General features: G+C 39.3%; 1 protein-coding gene across 2 annotated transcripts; it reads right to left on the reverse strand.

Moving 5' to 3' along the window:
* Window positions 1-1,674: 1,674 nt before the first annotated feature.
* Window positions 1,675-22,799, reverse strand: LOC121519996 (AP-2 complex subunit mu-A). Of its 2 annotated transcripts, XM_041803173.1 has the most exons (13): window positions 22,643-22,799; window positions 21,075-21,196; window positions 9,908-10,173; window positions 8,711-8,793; window positions 8,384-8,389; window positions 8,068-8,203; window positions 6,759-6,903; window positions 6,409-6,426; window positions 5,789-5,908; window positions 3,707-3,842; window positions 3,497-3,594; window positions 3,173-3,284; window positions 1,675-2,787 (listed from the first exon to the last, which is right to left on the reverse strand). In XM_041803173.1, exons 2-13 carry the CDS (start codon window positions 21,146-21,148, stop codon window positions 2,653-2,655), a joined length of 1,329 nt encoding a protein of 442 aa, XP_041659107.1. In that variant the 5' UTR covers window positions 21,149-21,196; window positions 22,643-22,799; the 3' UTR covers window positions 1,675-2,652. The 2 variants fall into 2 exon arrangements, with proteins under 2 accessions (XP_041659107.1, XP_041659108.1); XM_041803174.1 differs by lacking the exon at window positions 6,409-6,426.
* Between the last annotated feature and the right edge of the window lie 282 nt (window positions 22,800-23,081).

Consider the following 23,081-nt stretch of genomic DNA (forward strand, 5'->3'; position numbering starts at 1 on the left):
GAACGTTCATCACAATGAATGATATGATTGAAAAATATAGTTACATGTTTCAAAATAGATATTTAAAGATGAAAACCTTTTGCACACCTGGAGATGTATGAGAGAAGTCAACAATCAGAACACAAAACATTCTGGCACAATTCAAAAATTTGCTGTGTTGTTTCAAAACATTGTTACTCAGACCTTCATCAGGTTAATTTATTATAGCAACAGAAGACAGTGTGTCTGAGTATTTTACTTTGTTTTTTCCCCAAAAGAAATATTTACAACTCAGTCATAATTTAAAGATTGTCTCTCGTTATTATTCTATAAAAAACAACTTTGTCTATCACTGTTACTTGAATTTCATCTGAAATTTCTAGTGATGAACAATATTGGATTTTTGCCAATATCTGATATGCTGATATTTACAAAATAATTTAAGACAATATGAAAATTGTTACAGATGTCACCAGTAGTTCAGACTAAAAACTTTAGTCTTAAAACATAAAATTTGAAGACCCAAAAAATTGAGTCCATAAAACACACTTTAAAATGTGAGGAATGATGATGAATAAAGACAAGGACTTGAGGTGAAGTAGTTCTGTTGATTCAGACTAAAACTCCTCTTACTTATTTGTTCTTTCGGCTCATGTTTACAGCTAATATAGACAGATTTTCATGGCCAAAATATGGGTTGCAAACTGCAGAAATGTTTATCTGCTGATACAGCAGCAGTAATTCACTTTTTAAGCTGGTATTTGCAGATATCAATATACCAACAATATCATGCATTCCTAGACATTTCTGTTCTTGGTGTTGCTATTCCTCTTTCTACCCTATCTTCCTCCTTCTTGTAGTCTGCCATCTCACACTCCTCCTTCACAGACTCTCAGATTGTCTCCATCCATTTTTGCTCTCTGAACTGGTCTAAATTGGTTCAACATCATTAGTGTTTCAGTTTAGACTGGCTATGTTAAAACAGTGATGACTGCAATTAGGTTGTGCTTCTGCCACCAGTGGTTAACATACAAGTGAATCACAATACAAAGTGTTTTAGAGAGGGAGATTGTTTGGAGTTTTGAAAAATTTTCAAAAAATTTAAAAAAGAGCAAATGAGTGTCACAAATTGTGTCCAACCAGGCAGTGATTAAGGATTTCCCAACAGGTGGTTAACTTAATATTTGTAGGTAAAACCTGTTAAAATAAGAGTGAGCTGCATAGATTAAGTGGGCAACCAGGCAGCCCAGATGTTAGAGACCTGGACTAGTGTTTTACAACAGTACAGAGTGCATTTAATCACAGAGGAATACGTTTAAAACTGTGTAAGGTTGGCTAGAAAACAAATATTGGATTAGAACACGTCTTGGTGCCTTCTTAAATGTAGGCCCTGTCACTGGTAAATATCTGTGGTCTTTCTCATCATCAGTTCTTTTTTGAATGCAGGAAATTACTGTCACAAGATACAGGAAATGATCAGTGCCTTTGTGTAAAACAAAATGAAAACAAGCATCAAGTTTCACAGGAGCTTCTACCAGTGTCTACCACTTGGTGTTTTTTCCTCTAAACCTTAAAAAAAAAAGTTTTTTTAATGAGTATGTATTGGATAAATGTGCTTACAAAAACACTATAACTAAGGTTATAACAATAGGAAACCTCCCTCCTAATAAAAACACACACAGGCGGAATACCAGATTGGTTACATAGTCAGATTTTATTGGACAGAACGGTCACCAGGGCTACAAACATGAAGAAGCGGACATTGATGAGGTGAACACCAGGGGGAGACCTCACCTCGCTGCAAACACTCCCACTGCCAGATTTCCCCAGAGCTTCTCAGAATCAAAATAGTGCTTTAAAAACAGGAAAATTCAGGTCGAGTACAAACTCATCAGGATGACTGTCAAACCTCAGACTATCTGGAATGATTCACCTCTACTAATAGTGGAAATAAAGCGAGTGAAAGACGCTCTCCAGTCACAATCCATTCCTTCTCTTTCCTAACTCACCACGTTGAAATGACACTTTTGATCCACATGACCACTCCCCAGAAAAAAAACACAGATCAAATATCAATCGGGTCCACAATACAGAATCAGACAATGCATCTTAATTTGAAGGGTAGAGTCTAGTGAGACAGAAGTTCATACACAACTATATCAGGATTCATTGTTTTAACCACGACAGCTACAAATCATCTTAACCAGGGATTAACTCAAGGACTCGTGGAGCGTCTAAAGAAATTGGAGGGTAGATAGTGGAACAATAACACTGAATAAACATGACAAGGCGTCCTTTCAAAGACCGTCTACGGTCCTCTCCCCCTGGTCTCCACCTACATCACTCATCTTTTTTTCTCTCTTGGACACCAGTTGGTTTACAGGTTACTCATCACTACAAGATATATACGATACAATGGTTCACATTTTGCATATATCTGTGCATTATATCATACTTTTTTTCTTTTAAACGATGTAATTTCAATCTCCAACACCTAGTTAGAAGGGGGTAAGGGTGGAAGTGGGAGTGGAGGAAAGGGTGAAGCTATAAGGACTGAAGAGAGGAGGGAGACAAAGAGGGAAGAGGGAGCAGAAGAAAAAAAATCTTAACAAGATAGACGGGAGGAAAAGTGGTCAGTTCGCTGCCTGGCAGGGGGAGGGGGGTCATTGAACTTTAGCAGCGAGTCTCGTAGATGCCGGAGCGACCGATGTAGCGCACCCATTTGATAACATCGTGGTCACTGTAGTTGAGCTTGGACTCAAACACCTTCAAGTAGCGCACCTTCAGACCAGACGGAGCAAAAGGAACCTGCAGAGAGAAGAGGAGGAGAAGAGGGTTAGGACGTGTAGGGGCATGCTGGGAGCTGTAGGCCACACCCGTTTGCTATTTCTGACAGGGGTTGTGAAAAAGAAGGTGAGCAGGAAGTGTATGAGGTAAGCAGGCTGTGATTTGCATGGCTGATACTGGGTCCAACAAACAAAACATCACGTTAAATCAGGCAGTGAAGCCAATTGATGAAAAATGTTACTAAAATTGAGGAGAAACATTATATCTTCAACAAAAAAAATGCAACAGACTGATGGATGAATCTTTTTTGAAAGGATCCACTGTGAAAAGAGAAACTACCCTTAATAAATAAAGGTATGTGGTTGTGTGAGAAATGCAGACACTGAACTATAAAGTGTGTTCTTACCTCAAAGTTCATAGAGATGGGAGGCCTGGCCCATTTCTTCTTATCATTGGTCGGCAGCAGCTCGATCTCAGCACTGATCTGTGACTCCTTCATCCCCGCCATGCGCTTGATCCTGAAAACAAAAACAGTAAAGCTTTGTGAAATAGACTTACTTTAAACCCTCAGAAGAATAAATACAGTTTAAGGAAGAAATTGTGTTTAGTAAAGAGAAGCCTGTTTGTGTCTGTGTGAGGTTAAACAAACAGGAGAAGAGAAACAGTCAATCATTAACTCGCCACAGGAACATAAAAATTAGTTTCATGAAAACACAAAGCCGCTACTCACTTCCACACAATGGCGTTCTCACTGGCCTTGTACTTGGCTTTTCCCTTCATACAGATCACCTGCACCCCGCTGGTGTTTAGTGGCGTTGGGATACGCACCTGAGGAGCACAGAATGGAAATGAAAGGGGTATGGCTGTCAAGTTGCAGCTGTAAATTAAGAAATGACCTGAATGTTGTGTTTTTCATCATCTCAGCTCTATAGAAGCTCACCTCGATCTTCTGGGCCAGTAGTGAGGGTTTAAAGTTGGACTTGATGACCACCTTCACCTCCAGTTTAGTGCGGCCAACCTCCCTGACCAGAGGGATGACTCGGAACGGCAGGATGATGTCTTTAGTGGTGCGATACCTGTAGGAAGTGTAACACAGCATTAACATCATGACTACTCAGAATCAAAACAATGCTAGAATGGACCGCCAGGAGAAAATCTAAAGCCCTGTTTAGACTATCCATTAGCAGGGATTTTGATCTGTTTAGGGCATTCAGATGTCCTTAATGCTTTGTGTCGACACGCCTCAAAGAGTAATGAAGATGGTTTGATAACTGATAGCTGAGACAAGGCCGACCAGAATAGGTTGGTCCCCTGAAAACCCCCTAGTGAATGTGTCCTCCCCAGATGTGATTTATTAGTGATATAAATTTACATTTGTTGGATCAGTAGCATTGGTGCTAGTGTCCTGGTGTACAGTTACTTCATTTTGGGGCTGAAAAATGTGTCAAACTGTTTTTGGGTTCTGGTGTAAAATATATTTATTTGTGCCATCTTTTACCCACTTTTCACCACTTTATCCAGACATTTTTGCAACATCTGTGTCACTCTTAACCCATTTTTGATACTTTTTGACATTTCTTACCAATGTTTAATACTTTTTGTCCTCTTTTTAACACATTTTGCCTCACTATTGATCCATTTTTTCTGCTTTCTCCAGCCATTTTGCCACTTTTCACTTCTTTAACTAGCCATTTTGTACCCTTTGCCTCTTCCGACCTATTTTTTTGCCACTCTGTAACCCATTTTCACCACTTTATCCAGCCATTCTTGCAACATTTGTGCCATTCTTGAATCATTTTTTAATAGTTCTGCCCCATTTTGCCACTTAAACCCATCTTTGCCATTTTTTACCTATTTTCACCCCTTTTCACCCTTTGCACTACTTTATTCAGCCATTTTGCAACATAAATTTTAAAGGTATTTTCATAAAAATTTTGGGAAACATATTTGTATTTTGGAGGAATTTTGGGGGAAGGTTGGGTGTTAATTGAAACTTGCATTATTTTTCATGGAATTTTAGGGAATCTGGAAATTTTTGAGGGGAACTTTTCTGTTGTACTAATGGAAGCTGAATGAATTTTACATTTTTGGAAATTTTACTAGAAAGTTAAGGGGGCATTTATGTCAAAATTTTGTGTGAATTTGGTTAAAAACTTCTGGGGAAATTACGTGGTATTTTACCAAAAGTATGAATTGCAATGTTTAGGCTTTTTGTTTAAATTTCACTGAAACACTTAGGGAACTTCTGACAAAAATAGGATACTTTTGTGGGATACTTTAAAATAAGTTGAAGAATTCTGACAGAAATTTTGGGAATTCCTTAGAAATTTTAAGGAATTTGTGTGGATTTTTGAAAGACGAATTTCCAAAAAATGTAGAACCTTTAAGTGTCAATGTGCATATTTACCCCATGGTACACCACAAAATGACTCCCCCATCTCTCTCTCAAAGACTGATACCATTTCTAACTGACTGAAGACCCCAAACAACTGGCCAACACACAGCCAAAATGCTCTAAAACCGATCCAGGGCTGTATTTTCTGCAGAAACAGGACCTTCAGGAGATTTGTGGGCATCATTCTTGGAACTAAAAATTAATTCAGAACATAACTCAGGGCTTCCTTGATTGAAAAGGTTCAAGTTAAAACAAGTGTGCAGCACAGCTCTATATTCACAATAACTATCACACCAGTAGCGAGTTAGATTGCAAACCCATCATGGTCATCACAGATTGAACTAGAGAGAGCTACACATCTGCACAGAAACTCATGGTGTGGACTTTGCTAAATGCAATGGAATTCTTGACACAGAAAGAGAGCTCAAGCCTTTCCACCTCTGGAAGACCCCCCCAAAAAGACCATGTCTTGATACAAGAGTGACTTAAATTCTAGATGTTAGGTTATATGGTATACCTTTATATCATTTATGCCATTTGACCACTCAAATTTTGTCCCAGTCTGTTCTCATCTGCACAGCTTTGTAAAAGGCTCATGTTAATTAAATTCAAACTACCATTACTAACCTCATGAGCTCATACTCTCCATCAGGGGGGATGAAGCTGATGCTACGCTCAGAGTCAAACTTACTGAGGCGCACGCACTGGTGGAAAGTACAGTCGTCAATGGCTATGGACTGCTTCCCACTGTCGGGAGAAAAACACATATCAGAGACACAGAGAAAGAGAAAAATGTTAGCACTTCAGCTGTTAATAAACACGATTATTATACAGATAAACTACTACTCTCCCTCAACTAATTTTAAATATGTATGTGAGTATACATAAAACTGCTACCATGAACACAAACTTAAACATGAAGATGTCACTACTTAGAAAAGAAACAAACACAATCCTGTTAGATGTTTGGGAAGAGTTAAAAATCAAGCAGGAGGGTGCAGGGAACTCAAACAAAACAACCAAAACACAAAGAAGGAAACAACCACGGGTAGAACACTCAAAGAGTTAACAAGGCGTGTTTGATTTGCATTGAGTGTGTTGGGAGCAACAGTGCATGAGATGTTCAGGTTCTTAATGTGCTGCAAGGCTTGGACAAGACAGGTGTTATATTGTGGTGTATTTTTATGTGTGTCTGGATGCGTCTGTGTTGATATGTCAGAGGGTGAGGACTCTTGTCAGTACAGTACCTTCCTCCCCCTAAATCACTGAGGTACAGCACATAGAAAAGAAAGAGAGGGAAAGAAAGGAGAGATGCATCCAAAGGAAAGAAAAATAAATGAATTGTAAAGCCTGTCTTGTTGTAAACAGCAAGACGACGCTCATAACACAGACACCGGGCTAACAGACATGGTGGACTCTAAAAATTTAATTTAACAATTAAATTCATTGTTGGAGTTTTGGGGATGGAAACATTATAAAAGAAACACAAAGAAAAAGAACAAAAAGTTATCTTAAACTTCTAGATTTCAGGCTCCATCATCTAAATATGTCAGATTTCAGATGTTTGATTTCTAGTCAGCTCCTCAGTGTCGCTCACCTCTTCCCTGCATCATCAGACGCTCCTCCCTTGCCCTGCTTGTCGATGACAATCTTGTCGTTCATGCCGAACTTGCACTCTGGCATTCCACTCAGGTAGCTCTTCATCACTACTCGTCCTGACACATGGGCACTCAGGACCTGGCCTGGAGAGGAAAGGAACAACAAAGAAGTGACCTCCTGAGTAAAAACATCACTTTACTGCATTTTATTTTACAGCTTCTTGAACTGTCTAACCAATTTTTTTCTCTAGAGATGAATGTTTCAGGCAAAAACACTTTTACAATTTGATAACAGCTAGTTTTCAGTGATGATCACACTCAACAGTCAGCTGCTGTGACACTGCGAGAAAATAAACCATAAAGCTAAGAAGTAACAGCTGATCAATGCCAACAACTGCACACAGCGCCACACATGTTTTATTGACATCTGGCTCTTTTGCTTTCTTCTTCTTTTGTGTTTTAGAGGCAGATGAACCTGGTTTATACCGCATCCAGTATACACCAGAGATACCTCCTACCCCTGTCTGTGTCACTCTGCAATACTCCACCCAAACACAATTCAGCATTTCAACTTTTACACCAGTTCAAGAAACCAAGGCAACTGAAATCAAGCATATTATGCTGGAACTGGACCAAATACAGGTGCATCTAAAAAAACTGAATATCATTAACATTCATTTTTTTCCTGTGATTTAATTCAAGAAGCGAAACTTCTTAACATTCTAGATTCAATGTTACAAAGAAAAATAGTTTAAGATTTTCTTGTTTTAATCTTTGTGAGTTTAGAGCTCACACAAATCAAAAATACACTAGCTCAAAATATTAGAAGATCACAAAACATCGATTTAAAAAAGGATATTGAATACAGAAATGTTGACCTTCTCAAAAATTTGCTTATTTATGGACTTAGTAATTGGTCAGAGCTCCTTTTGAACAAATTACTGCATCTATACGTGAAGCCATGGAGCCAAAGTCATGAATGTCTCAAGGTCATGAACACTCAATCTTGAACTCCAAGAACATGAACATGTGTGATGTCATAAAATGAGAGAAACTCCATCTGCTGCAGGAGATTGTTCTATATCTTTGAAAGCTCAGGGACAAGTACTGACAGAACCTTTTGCCATCACTGATTGTTTTCTATAGAAGTAGGCAGGCTGAATGCAAGTATCAGTATTCTATATTATCAAGACTACATATGAAGAAACCCTGCATGTCAACTTCTATCACTTATTGTACTTAGTAAGTCATTTTCCATAAATCATTCATTCATGTCTCCACCCAGTTTGGGAGGCTGCTTAAACAGACCTTGTGGCGACATGAGCAGATTGACGCTCTCCAGTACATCCAGGAAAAGCTCATTGCGGCGATACTTGATGCCCTCACGACGCCAGCCGATCTGCCCCGTCACCTGGCTGGTGATCTGAGACTGCTCCTCTTTTGTCTGCAGGACAGGGAGAGAAACTGTATCACAGCTGACAAAGAGAGGGGGCTGACACACTGACAAAGGAGGAAAGCTATGAAAAGGGGATCATTAGCACTACGGGGAGAGAGCAAAACAAATATGACACGGTTCCATGGACAGTTAAAATTCATTTCTTTAGATGGGGTCTGGGTTTATTACCTGGTGCTGAGAGTCCAAATCCAAGTCATAGGATACAAGGGGAAAAAAAAAAAAAAAGAAAATATGATATTACTTCCAAGCATTTTCAATAGATTGAAGGTAATTAACACCATTTTATTTCCTAGATTTACACAGTAAGTGCAGATAAAGCACTCAATCTTTTGAACAATAATTCAATGCAATTGCATTATTTTTGGTATTCATCGTGTTTATAAATGATGCCTCCATGACAGTAGCTAATAAAGGTTTTAGCTAAATGTTCCCTGATGAACAGACAGCTTCCTCTGTATGTTTTTAACCTGCGAAGAGCAAACTTGTCTCACTGACCTGTCCCTTAATGCCCTGCTGAGTGATGAAAGTCTTCAGAGCTCCGGTCTCTGAGTTCTGGGGGTAACCAAAGTCCAGGATCTCTGTACGAACACAAACAGATACGTGTTGGTGAGAGATAAGACCCAGCCATGGGGTGGATAAATCAACATGTTCACAAAGCCACATTTCTACTCTGACTTTACACTTGGGGAGGGAAGCTTGAATACAGCTATAATGTTGTCCAGATGTGTCTGAGGTTGAAAGTCATAAAAAAGGAGAGCAATATGATGATTCATTATCATTTCAACATTTCTCAACTAATTAGAAACAGACGGTGAATCTGGAGGAACAGCTAGCATTATTTGAAGGCCACATCTCGTATTCTGTGACCCATTAGCTTAGGTTTGTCAATAAAAGAACCAAGTCTTAGCTAATGTTTGCCAGGGTTTTGCTTAATGCTTTCATCAGCGTACATGACTTCGCTGTAAGAGCAAGGTGAGTTATCAATTATGATACACCTCGACAAATGTACCATTGCATCATTTCATATCTTAAGTGTACACAGCATTTTCAGTCACTAATATTACACGCCAAAGTGACACATTTCACAGCCTCTTTCTTAGAGTTAGACTACAAAAGTCAACATGAGAACACAACCAATTTCTCACAAATTAGCTAATTTTGCCAGCTGTTATAAAGCCTTTAGGATTTCAGAAGAAATCACATTAAATTATGGTTGCATGACAAGTTTTAAGTGTCTCTGTTTATTCTTCAGTTGATCACATATCATGGTCTATCACTATATGATTAACTTAGAATTGATGTGTTGTGATTTTTATATCATTGGGTATTGCATCCTAAGTTACCTTACAACTACTTAAACATCTTTAAAACACTGAATCTTCTGTCTGTCCAGATTTTTCCTGATTGTGTTTTTAGTTCTTGATAGAAATGGAGAAGCTGTGATTTCTCTGCATTTGTAAGATCCATTACTTTTAAACAATATGTAAACATGTAACTCAGCTGTTCAACACTACAATTAAAATTGCAAGATAACTGAAGATGCGTTTAAACTTTAAAGTGTAATTCAAATCTACTGTACACATTAATATAACATTCACTTTCTAGAATCCACAGCTACTCAGGTCCCTTTGTCTCATTGTATTTTTATAAAATTAAGTGAACTTTTCACAAATAAAAAGAATCCTCTCCTACCATCCAGCAGCTCATAGATGAGCACAAAGTTGTTCTTGATGTTCTCCTCACTGATCTTTCCAAAGTAGGCCGTCATCACGTCACACATCTTGTAGAGGAACTCGAACACCATGGCGGCATTGACATTCTGCTTGGTGACAGCAGCCAACCAGATGTTGGAGCGCTTGACGTGAAAAAAGCTGGTACGGGCAATGTTTGTCACCGGGGATCGAACCTGCTGCCTGGCATGGATCACGTTCACACGGAACGCATCCACAGCGTTACGCCTGGACGAGAGGGAGGAAGGAAGAGAGACAAAGATGGAACAAGACACGGAGAGACATTTATTTATGGTGTTAAAAGAATGTTTGAGCATACAGTGAGAGTTTGTTGATGTTACCCCACCCTGTGACATCCTGTGCAAATGTTTGGTTTTCAGTCAACCTCTTCAAACCTTGATAACACTCATAATACAACAATTTCAGTATTAGTGATCACCAAAATATTGTCCGACCAATAGAAGTCTTCACTGGTGCATTCAAAAAAAGGGGGGAAAACTGTTCTGTGTAAATGAAGATAATTACGGGGGAAAGAGAGTGCTCTGAGTGTTTAGGTTGCCACCCAAACATCACAACTAACAGCACACAATGGGAGCTAATATAACAATATAAGGTCCAAATAAATGTAAGAAAGTTTACATCAAAGAATGAATTGAAATTATTGTTTGGCAAAATGCAGCCTTTTTCATGTGTATCTATAAATAAGAGGGCTTAGAGGGCAAGAAACAGCATGTTCAGACAAGAATACAAAATCTTTCTGAGAACATCTACGGGAGCTGACTGTGGATCTTTAACTCAAAACTATATCTACATTATGTTTTGACACAAGTAAAGCCTGGCACACACTGAAAGATTATTTTAATCTTAATTTATTTTGTTAGAGACTCCATTCAAAGTGACATATAATGACAGATCTCACCATTTTGTTCTTAAAGTGTGTGGTGTGCAACAAGATGACCAAGACGGCACACCTCACACTAACAGATTTATTCACAGATAACTAGTGTCTCCACTCTCAAAACTCAAAAATCAGTGTGGTTAAATGAGACTTTAGACTAAACAAGTTAAATGTGGCTAACTGTTAGCTTGATTGTCATACCTTTTACAGTACAAACACATGTTGTTACCACAAATAAGCAAGCTGGTCCTCCATTTCTGATGTGCATCTAACTTTAGGCTTCATGTATACTATTGCTACCATGGCTGTGCTTGCTTCCTCCTTAGGTAAGCTTGCTTCTTGATTGGCTAGTGTCCATTTCACAACACAACCTACTTATGCCTGCTCTGCTGTCCTTGTTGTTCCCCCCTCAGCGCAGGATTTCAAAACCATCAAAACCATGCAATATTTAGCCTTTGCTAACTTCAGTCAGAACTAAGTGGATAGACTAAATCAGCACAATTATCTTGTGGTGTGTGCCAGGCTATACTTTGAGATTGATGCAAACAAAAATCTGTCTTAACATCTAATCTTAAAATTTAATTAGACACAAAAGAGGCCTAAAGTGCTCTCCATACCTGATGCTCAAATTTTTGATTCATAGCATGTTGAACCGCAGTTTCCTCACTTGATTTAAGGCAATGGTTCCAAATCTGGGGTTGGGGCACCCCTGGGAAAGGAGGGGGGACCTCTGCTCTGATATAGTCAAAATTAGATGAATGTATTATATAGTATTCTAAAACCATGATTAGAAAAAAAATGACAATGGCATCTCAGGGCCCACCTATGAGATATACAAAATTAAGAAAATCTGGTGATTTTTGAGGTCAAACTTTCGAGGGGAAAAGAAAAAAACAAAAATTTTTGAGATTATAAAGTTTTACATTTACAAGAAAAAAAATGCTGAATTTCAGTTTAAAAGTAGGGTAGCTTAAAAAAAATGTTACGTTTACAAGGAAAAACTAACAATTTCTGAGTAAAAAAAAAAATCCTTAATTTTGAAATTAAAAGCTTCAGAATTTCACATTTTTTGTATTGTACATTTTCAACTGTGTAAAGTCAAAAATTTACAAGAAACTAAACTGTAAACATTTGGATTTTACTTTTCAACTTTATAATCTCAAAGATCCAAGTTTTGGTTCACATACATTTACGACTTTAAAAATTAATAATAAAAAAAAAGTTATTGGAAATTTGCACACCAGAGAATTTCTAGATTTCTTCTTGAAAGTTAACAGATTCACTTTATTGTTTTCCCCTAGAGTTGCCCTAAAACATCTTCGTGATAATGGATAGTTTTTTATACAAAGATCTTTTGTGAAAAACAAGTGTATGTAGGCTTATTATGCTGGGATTTTGTCCATGAAAATAGTCAAAATCTATGTTTAATTTTTCCAGTGGGTCCTGTGGGGCTTAGCTCAGATACGAGTAAGGGGGACCCTAAGGAGCACTTTTTGTACACTCTGTTTCTCTGATTTAAGGTATAGTTCAGAATTTCTGAAGGAGGGGTGTTATAGGAGGTACTAAGTTTATTAGCTGCAGGACAGACTGGTTAATTCATCCCCTTTAAGAAGAGTGAATGGACTGCCAGCACAGAAGATAGGCTATATGGCAGTGAGACAGTCCATTTGGACCATGTAATGTAGTTAAGCAAAAACTGTGAAAAAATAACACTGGGGTAAATTATATATAGATATGTTTTTATGTTTTTAACACTGCTTTTTTTCCCAAACATCCTAGTTTTATTTCGGATGCTGAGATTATTTTTACTTTGCACTCAGAAATGAAAATATTCCACAAAAAACAAGAACTACCAGGGTCAAAATTATTAGCCCCCATGGTGCTAATAGTCAATAGTGTCTCCTTTTGGCTGGATAACAGCCTGCAGTTGTTTGTTGTAGTTTTCAACAAGTCTCAGGCTTGTTTCCTAAGGAGCCCAGTCCAATCTTCTTTGGCAAAATCTCTCCAGCTCCTCCAGATTCGATGGTCTTCTGGGATAGACCTTGGTCTTCTGAAGATAGTTCTTCACCAGGAAGAACAAAACGTATGTTTTGGGTCGTTGTTGTGTTGAAAGACAAAGCGACCATCAAGACCCAGTTTTCTTTCAAAATCTCCACATATCCTTTCTTCATGATTCCTTCCACCTTGCCAAGATTTCCAGTTCCAGATGCGCTGAAACATCCCCACAGCATAATACTCCCATCACCATGTTTCACTGTGGGGACACTGTTCTTTGGGTGAGACACTATATTGCCAAAAGTGTCCGCTCACCTGCCTTGACTCGTACATGAATTTAAGTGATATCCCATTCTTAATCCATAGGGTTTAATATGACGTCGGTACACCCTTTGTAGCTATAACAACTTCAACTGTTCTGGGAAGGCTTTCCACAAGATTTAGGAGAGTGTTTATAGGAATTTTTGACCATTCTTCCACAGGTGGTTTGTGAGGTTCCTTTCACTGGAACTTAGGGGACAAGCCCAGCTCCTGAAAAACAACCCCACACCATAATCCCCCCTCCACCAAACTTCCCACTTGGCACAATGCAGTCAGACAAGTACCATTCTCCTGGCAACAGCCAAACCCAGACTCGTCCATCAGATTGCCAGATGGAGAATCATGATTCGTCACTCCAGGTAACGTGTCTCCTCTGCTTTAGAGTCCAGTGGCGGCGTGCTTTACATCACCACATCCGATGCTTTGCAGTGCACTTGGTGATGTACGGCTTGCTGCTCAACCATGGAAACCCATTCTATGAAGCTCTCTATGCACTGTTCTTGAGCTAATCTAAAGGCCACATGGAGTTTGGAGGTCTGTAGCGATTGACTCTGCAGAAAGTTGGCAACCTCTTCGCACTATGCGCCTCAGCATCCACTGACCCTGCTCTGTCATTTTACGTGGCCTACCACTTCATGACTGGACTTGTTGCATGGGTGGCATCCTATCACAGTACCACGCTGGAATTCCTGAGAGTGACCCATTCTTTCACAAATGTTTGTAGAAACAGTATACATGCCTAGGTGCTTGATTTTATACACCTGTGGCTATGGAAGAGATTGGAACACCTGATATCAATTATTTGGATGGGTGAGTGAATACTTTTGGCAATATAGTGTATGTCTCCCTTCTTTCTCCAAACATAAGCAACATCTCTATTGCCAAAGAGCTCTAGTTTAGTTTCATCTGACCAAAGGACATGCTTCCAGTATTCATGATCCTTCTCCAGGCTGTCCTTAGCATACTTCAAGTCTGGCTTGAAGGTGTCTCTTCTGCAAAAGGGGAGTTTTTCTTGATATGTAACCTCACAGTCCATTCCTGTGCAGGGCTCTAGTGATGGTCTTCTTTGAGATTACAACTCCTGACTTAGCCAAGTCATTTACTAGAGTCTTTGCAGTTGTTGTGGGGTCTTTAGACACATCTCTAACTAGAAAAGCACTTGGAGAGTGCAGACCTCCGCCATCAGCCCCATCTCCCAGTAGTGAAGAATCCTTTAAAAAATTCCTGGATTCATCCCCATGTGCCCCCAACCACGGCACCCGCTGATTACTTCCTCCCCAGTGGGGTGGAAACACGGTGAGGCACTGGCTTCGCTACGGGTGCCATCAGATGCACCTATGGTCTCACCGGACGACTGGAAGTCATGGCAGAGGGTGAATATTCCTCTATTCCTCCCAGCATTGTGAGTATTCTCACTACAATTCGCTCTCTCTCTCTGTTACACTCCGACTCATTTCCTCAACCGGACGTGCGTCTTTCAAACTCTTTCAAACTTCAATAGAAACACACCCAAAAACTGCTGCTGGGATTGAAGTCATGTCTGCATCTTCTGGTGTAAAGTGGTAACAGCACAGACCCCCGCCATTAGCCCTATCTCCCAATAGTACAGAATCCTTAAAAAAAATTCTTGGATCCAGATGGTGATCCGGATCAGTCTCAAAATCTAATCAGTTCTTCCTTATGCCATTTCTGACATTTCCTGAAAATTTCATCAAAATCCATCCACAACTTTTTGAGTTATGTTACTAACAACCTAACAAACAAACGAACAAAAAAAACAAACCCACACAATCACATAACCTCCTTGGCAGAGGTAACTAGTTTTCTTTCCAGGGTCCTTGAAGGCTTTCTCTTCCTACCTCTGCCAAGCTTGGTCTGGACTGTGTGGCTCTTGTTGAATTTGTTGATGATACTTCTTACTCCAGTTCTTGACACTTGGAATGCTGTTAAAACATTGTATATCCAACTCCTGCTTTGTGAGCATCAACAATTGTTTTTCTCAAGTCTAAACTGATTTCTTTTTGTTTTGGCATGGTGCCTTCTCAAGTGACAGCTCAAATCTTTTCTAAGGCCTTTATACCGTATGTAAACTATAAGATAACCATTGTTTTTAACTTGATTTTGCAAGCTTTGAGCATTGCAAAGTTAAGGCACATAATTGACTAACAGTGGTTTTTGCTATGGCCCGACTAAAAGGTCAGTTCTGAAGAGGGCTAATAATTTTGACCCAGGTAGCTTTTGGTTTTAGTGAAATAATTTTGTTTCTGTGTGCAAAGTAAAATAATGTAAGCATCCAAAGTAACACTAGGATGTTTGGAACAGCTGTGTTAAAAGCCCTCTCCACTCTGTTTAACAGCACTTGGGAAATACTTGAGAAAAAGTGAAATTTTCATAGGGGAGCTAACAATTTTGTCGTGTATATCTCAGTTCGATCTTATTTGTCTTGTTTTGATTGAAGACTTTCATGTAAGTTGAAACACAAAAACACATTTTACATCTTGTGTTTTTGACTTAAACAGCATTAAGCCTATTCCTCACATTTCCCCTTCAACCAAAATCACACTTGATTTCAGTGTATTTTATTTAACTCAAGGCTGTGCTTTAACAATGAGAACCCTAAATGTAAGATTTTTTTGAAAGAATCACTTGTTTTTGTGGGAAACTCAGTGTAGCATAAACAGTATTATATTAATTATGGTATCTCATGCTCAGCCTACATGCTTAAGCACTGGCAGCGCTTTATTTTAAGCATTTGTAAGGCTCTGGTGGCTAAATTTGTTGGCGTCGATTGGCTGTTATCTTAGCTCTGTGGTTTATTTACCGCTGTAATGTCATGACAGGTGACTCATGCTGAAAGGAAGTATCGGGAAAGTCGACTGTGGAGTCAATGGGCATGCAGTTCAGGGTTTTCAGAGGAGGGGGTCATTGATTGGTGGTGGCCATGAGAGGGGGGAGGGGGTCATGCTTTATTAGGCTGGAGTATCTCTTACCTATTCCTACAGGGGCCAAGATGGACAGATGGAGGAAAATGGTGATACGAAGGATAGAGAGGAAACATAGGATGAAGTAATAGAAGACGAGAGACAAAAATGCACAAGAGACATTTTCGTGCTTCATGTACATAGACTGAGTGAGAAAAATGAAGTTTAGAATGGTGAAACTAAATGTTGGGGAATAAGTCAGAAGCTTTACATTGATCTTCAATGAATGTGTATTTTAGTCACAGAAGCTTCATTGATAACTTTATTCTAAAAGACTTTGCAAAACAAAACAGGTGTCAGACATAAAAACTGAGGAGACGGGTAACAGTCCCAAAAGTGACTTGAAACATTTGAAGCTCCTCTTTCCAAATGGCTGCGGTATAGGTCATAAGCTCCGCCTCCTCCATGTGAACAGATGGGACATGGGTTGAACTCAATATTGCAATAAAAGTCAAATGAATGTTTCTCAAATGTGATCTGTCTTTAGAGTAAGCTCTTACATTGTTTGACTTGTAAGAGCTATAAAGCTGCGTTTCCACTAGTATGGTTAGCCCCAAAATAGTTTGCATTTCTACAGACACTTGTACCCTAAATTGGGTGGTGGACTGTGGGTGGGGGGTATGCACATAACGTCACAGGCAGCACGAGTCTCTGCTGTTCCTAAGTTAAGCAGATATTAGTCTGTTTTTCACCCACTCCTCATAGATCAGACAGCCGTGTTTTGTCACTAAGTCCAGCTAAACAGTCATGTCTTACCATCTATCTTGTGCGTGGCTCCACTCATTTGGGACAGATAGGTAAGCATGGCACCCTTATGGAAGGGTGCCAAAAAGCAGGATAGTATGGGTCAGTTATTTGGGACCCTTTGCAACTTTTGATAACTGAAACGCAAATAAACACGTACCTTGCCATACCAATGAACCGGACTGCTCAGTGTAAACGACCCATTACAGCTCTTTTTTTCTTTTTCACATTATTTGATGCTAAAAATGGATAGAGAGCTGTGATTTGGCGCTTTGTAGCCAATTCAGTGTATGTGTACTCATTAGCAGAAAAAAAGATTGGTAAAGGAAACAAATACTAAAGCCTAATTTATCATTCCACATCTAGTCTACTTATTAGAATACACAAGTCTATCCAGCCCTGAACCTATGCAGAGACCTATTTGCAAAGCTGGACATGCCCCTCCCCTCAAACGGAACTATGACTTGAAACAGCACAGATGGCAAACCCTGTGACTGGTCTGCTAGGTAGCATCAGGTGCCTGCCAGTAATATCTGCAGGCATACTGTGCATACTCTGTAATAAATGACATAACAAATTTTCAGATCTATTAACTGACATTCGAGGTGAGAGGTATATTTCCCTATCCATGCCCCCCAGTGGCCAAATGTGTGCAAAAACTTCCTGTCCTCTGCCTGAGCTGATTCAGCAGCCATATTTTCCATCTCTTCTGATGCCTGCTCTCTTTTCTTCTTTGCAGTAGCTGCAGTTAATCAGATGCTGCTAAATACCTCTCAGTTCCAACTTCAAAATAATATACTCAGTACACAATCAAGAAGAACATTCAGCAGCGGACTGGAAACTGGAAAAAAAATCACACTACCCGTTAACAGTATGAAAGGGTATCACCGAGCAAGGCAGGCACAGCTGGGTACAATTATAGCTATTCAATAATAAGTATAAACTGAATTTAACATTAGAATTGCTAAACTTTCTGAAACCATAACTGTTCTGCTGAAGACAGTACTGACCTCTGGGATCTTTGAAATTTTAGCTGTAACCCCCTTGTTTGGAGTTCTGACTTGATAGTGGCCCCTTTAAACTGGGCTACGGGTATTAAGGGTAATGACATCATTGGCATAAATTATAATGGGCTTTGTTCAGTGGATGATTGGTGTAAGAAAGTATTAATACACTTGAAATTTACAATGTCATGGTTTTGATGGTATAATAATTTTCAGTTACACTGTTATTGTAAAGTCATAGTTAACTTTAAAAGATTTGATACAGTGGGTCAATTCTAGATGTTAAAATCTGCAGTGTATTATGCCATCTCCATGTGACTGTTTTGTTGCCTGAGAAAATAAGAAATAAATGTGCACAGACACACACAGCACAAGCTTTTCAAACAAAATGAGGGGCATAAGGTGCATAGTATATCTTTTTTAAAAATATGAAAACAAATAGCAATGAACATATTTGTACCCCTGTATGATGTTGCTGATGATGGCATTGCCAGTCTTGTCATTAAACTGCCCAACAAGAGATATGGAGAGAATGGTTATTCCTTTGAATTTGGATATTTTTTTTAATTTAGCATGATCATTTGTAACAAGAAGGCATGTTTTGTCTATCTGTGTTACATAGTCTCAGGTAGCAAATTGGGGAAATTTCCTCCCTGGATCTGACCATTCTCTTCTTGGAGGGCCTTTGGGAGAACCCTTTGACCACTACTCCACTAACCCCCAAAAGCAACTCGTACCCTACATAAAAGGGTGCCCCAACGAGGGACAGAGAAAGTGGTAAAGCCAATGGGCAGGACTCAGAATGAGCTTTATTCTACCCTCTGGCAGCAAAAAGAGGATCGTTGAAAGCAATCCAGCAGATCTACGTCGACAAAACGTGTTTTTTCTAGTTACACAAACTCCTTTTTTTCATCCTTTATCAAAATAGACTGTGTGGTGACTTGGGTTGCACTGCATTTATGCTGCTGCTAAATGTGGAAGGAGTGTTGATACAGTAACCGCACTGACACCCCTAACTGCAGCCTGGAAGCAGGACAAAACATAGAGCAGATCCGTGTACACACAAGCCTGTCTGCCATTAAACAAACTGCCGACCTCACATTAATCTAATTCAAACAGTATTTAATGCTGTCTCAGTGGCTCAGACTATTGTGGAGCAACACTGAATGCCTCTAAGATATAGCTCAGCCTATTCTCTCTCTACCTGCTTCCTGTTGTCTTTTCTGTGCCGGTAACTCTAAAGTAGCAAACACTTGAAAAACAATTATAATTTGTGTCAGTCGGGTAAGGATGCGCTAATACCACAGTTTTCCAGAACAAGTACAAGTCTGAGTACTTACATTTAGGTACTCACTACTTCTTAGTATAAATAGGAGCACTTAATAATACCATAAGTGTTCTAAAAGTTATCTGAAAAGTTTTTTTTTATTTTCCTAGATGTTCTTCATCCTTCCTCTTGACAACTTATTTTAGCATTGTTTAATTCTCTTTCTTTTTCTATCCTCATTTATGTAAAAAAAATCAAAAAACTGCAGACATGCCTTCAACTTTGACCCCTTACTCACATACCGAGTAGAGCATCTGCTATGTTATATGGGTACGAGTACTAGGGCTGGACAATTAATTGAATTTCGATCGTGATTTCAATTTTGGCTTCTCATGATCATAAAAACATTATAATCGAAGAAAAACGATTAATGTGTGCTTCAAAGAGTATTTTTGGGTTGTGATTTTGGCTGTGTTATTAGTGTTTTTTGCATGTTGCAAATGTTGCAAGTTTTACAGGAGTGCATGTAGATTGGATATTTATTTTTATTTATTGTTTTTTATTGCTATTATTTAATATATTGTTATTATTTTACTTGTTACTAATTTATTTTTGATTGTTCTTTTAAGTTGGGGTTCAATAAATACTCAAATTTTGAAATCAATGAATAATCGTGTTTATTAACGGTAATTTCAATATCAATCAAAAATAATCGTGATTATTATTTTTGCCATAATCGTCCAGCCCTAACGAATACTTAGGCTTGGTATCGGCACGGATACCTGATACTTGTACTGGTATCTGTGCATCCCTGCTAGATCTCTTGCTGTGCACATCTACAAGCCATTACAATGGTGTCTACCCTTGACTCAATCACTGAGAAATGTTGGCTTTTCAAAAACAGAATGTGACAACTGGATGTAGGCCTTCACATGTGAATCACATAAGCAAAATATCACAAAACGAACAAACATATAGGGAAGAAGAGAGAAAGAAAACAAAGATGGGTCCACTTCCATAACAAACCCATTAATATTTAAGCAAGGATTGCCTTTGACATGATCCATGTGAACATTGACCAATATTCCTCAAAATGGCTAGGAAACATGGCAAGGAAAGATGCTGTCCTTTTTTTCTTACTATTAATTAATCCAATTCTATACTTGAAAGCCTAGCCGTGATCTCAGTGGTACACCCATTCAAGTACACAATCATGTACACAATCAAGTACACAATCATGAGCTGCTTTTTATGAACTACTGTCTCAGCTCCTTTAGGGTTAAAGTCTCCGTTTATGTAAAAGGTTAAGTGAGCCTTTATGAGACAATAATTTTTTTAAAGCTTTTGTTAATCTTACAAAAGAGAATTAGTTATTTCAAGCCCATCATGCCAAACTTTGGAAAAACTTGGCTTTTGACAGTCCCTTTGTTTTTCCATCTATTACAAGAAAATGTTCAGCTGCGCCAGGATGTATCTTTCTGATACACATATTTCATCATTGGGCAGATGTTTTTGTACGGTCTTTAATGTGCAGTGTTTGATTTGGTGAGCATGAATTAGCAAAACCCTAAGCTCATCTAACTTAAGGAAAACAGTGATATACAGTCATTATCGTGTATTGTATCATTATCTTGTAGGGAGAGTCTTTGCATGTGATTGTATGTGTTTGTGTTCACAAATAAATACATCTAATAGTCATTGTCATTGTAATCCTGAGTAGGCAGTTTTAAAATCAATGTAAGAGAAGGCAACAAACAAAATTGGCAAAGTCGTGGCTTGGAAAAGAGACATAATCCTCCCTTATCCCTGATGACAAAGACACAACTTGTCCTCCCCCCACCAGATTATGACTTGTCCACAAACACAAGGTAAATCCAAATTACAGAACTCTTATAGCTGATTGCTCCTCTGAAACGTACCCAATGTCATCTCGGTAGACCCGGGAGATGAGGACCTCCCCCTTGTGGTTGTAGATGAACAATCCTCCAATCATTGTGGCTGCTTCTCAGTCCCAACTGGCCATGGTGGAACCAAACCCCGCCTGAGAGGAGACAGATATTGAGCAAGAGATGGCAGGAAGGAAGAAGAGAAAGGAAAGAGGGGTGATGGAGAAGTGAAAGCAGTGAAATGTGAGAGAGTGACCATCAGTACAGGGAGGCACTTGTCCCTTACATCCGCTTTCCCTGTCTCTGCTTCTCTCTCTCACAGAGAAAACACAGACATCACTCTATTGCCAACTGAATAAAGCCTGCAGCTGCCCTACGGTGGTGACTCATTTTTGAAGCGTGCATGTGCATACACATACATGCAACAACTATCACTGCTATAAAGCTGAAATGACATTGCCAGCACCCTCACAGCCAATTCCTTTTTCAGACCAAAGTAAGATTAACACCAGATTAGCAGTCTCCAGTTGGAAGAAAGATGCCACAAGGTAGCTAGATACAAATCTGTTGATCTCACATTTTACTGTCAGATGCAGTGAGGGCCAGTCAAGATTCACAAAACGCTAAAAGCAAGACAAAATAAAGTGAAATTTATCTAAATGCAGAACTTTTTTTTCCTAATGCTTGTAAATGGGTAAAGCTTTGACCGAAAAATCACAGTAGTTTGCCCCCATTCAAGAATGAAGCTTCTGGAAACCAGAGTGATGAAGGACATGCGTAAAATTCCTCGAAGACAAGGGCCAGACAACTTACACAAACGATGTCCAGAGGATTAATATCACACCTCCATAAAAATAACAATACACTAATATCCCCAAATAAACATCCGAAGTCCCGACCGAGTCAACGGTCCAAAAGACCTGAGCGGGTTTAATCTCTCGTTTTATTGGCCGAAGTCAAGATGTCTGCTCACTCGGGCCATTTCCTATCGTTCATACATTTTTTATATTTTCACATTTTCCTCTACTCCGGATGGGGGATGTTCACTCGCGAAGCGTAGTATGAAATATTTTAAGAGGCTACAGTACTGATGGAGGCTTGACCTTCAGGTAAGATCAAAGTGATGGAGAATACATCGAGTGAGGGAAAGCTAGCTAATTTAGCCTACGATAGCAGCCTAGCTGGCGGTGATGTTCAGCGAACCAGCGTTGAGCCGTGCGGAGTTTTAAACTGACTTCCGGCGACAGAAAATCAGCCCGTTTGACGCTTAGTTCATTTTATACATACTAAATTATCAACCATTTATTTATCATAAAAGGGACAATTTAAGGCAAACATTCAACAATATCCTTGAATGGTTTAAATATACAATTTTGAAAGAGTATGCTTTTATTTTGACAGGGACACGTCGCCCACTTGCCGTTTTCATAGTAGCTGCCGCTGCTAGCTTGACGTTAGCTAACGGAGCGGCAGCTAACGTTGCTAACGTTAGCATCGAGCCCGACTGAAACGGTTTCACCGGCTGTTAAAAAACGGTTACCGGGCTTTAACTGATACGTTTAACGAAAAATGTGTCACCACCTCGACTTTGGTGCACTTACCCTTGTTCTCTCACGAACGCCACCGGTCTTTCGCCCCCGGTTCGCCAAGGATATAACCGATGTCAGGATCCGGTAGGTTCCCAGTTCACACACCCGCTAATTCCGCTCCTTCCTCCTGCTGGTCCTCTGATAGCTGTCAGCTGACCCACCGTCCTTACGCACAGCCGTTCCGCTGTGACAGGAAAAGGCGCGGCTGTAGCGAGGTCTAAACCGCACCCAGGCCTTGTTATGATAAGCTACACAGGCTACTGGTCAATTATTAGTCTATTAACCAAAGTTTAATAATGGGTTACTATTCCTGTCAGCACAGTGGGCTACTCAATATTTTTGAAAGAATATAGGACCGTGCTGGCATATAAAATACCCACCAGCTAAAATAAATGAATACATTAAAATTAAAAACAACTCAGGGGAATTTGTATACATTGGTAGTAAAATT

Source organism: Cheilinus undulatus, linkage group 13 (genome assembly GCF_018320785.1).
Source record: "Cheilinus undulatus linkage group 13, ASM1832078v1, whole genome shotgun sequence".
NCBI lineage: Eukaryota > Metazoa > Chordata > Actinopteri > Labriformes > Labridae > Cheilinus > Cheilinus undulatus.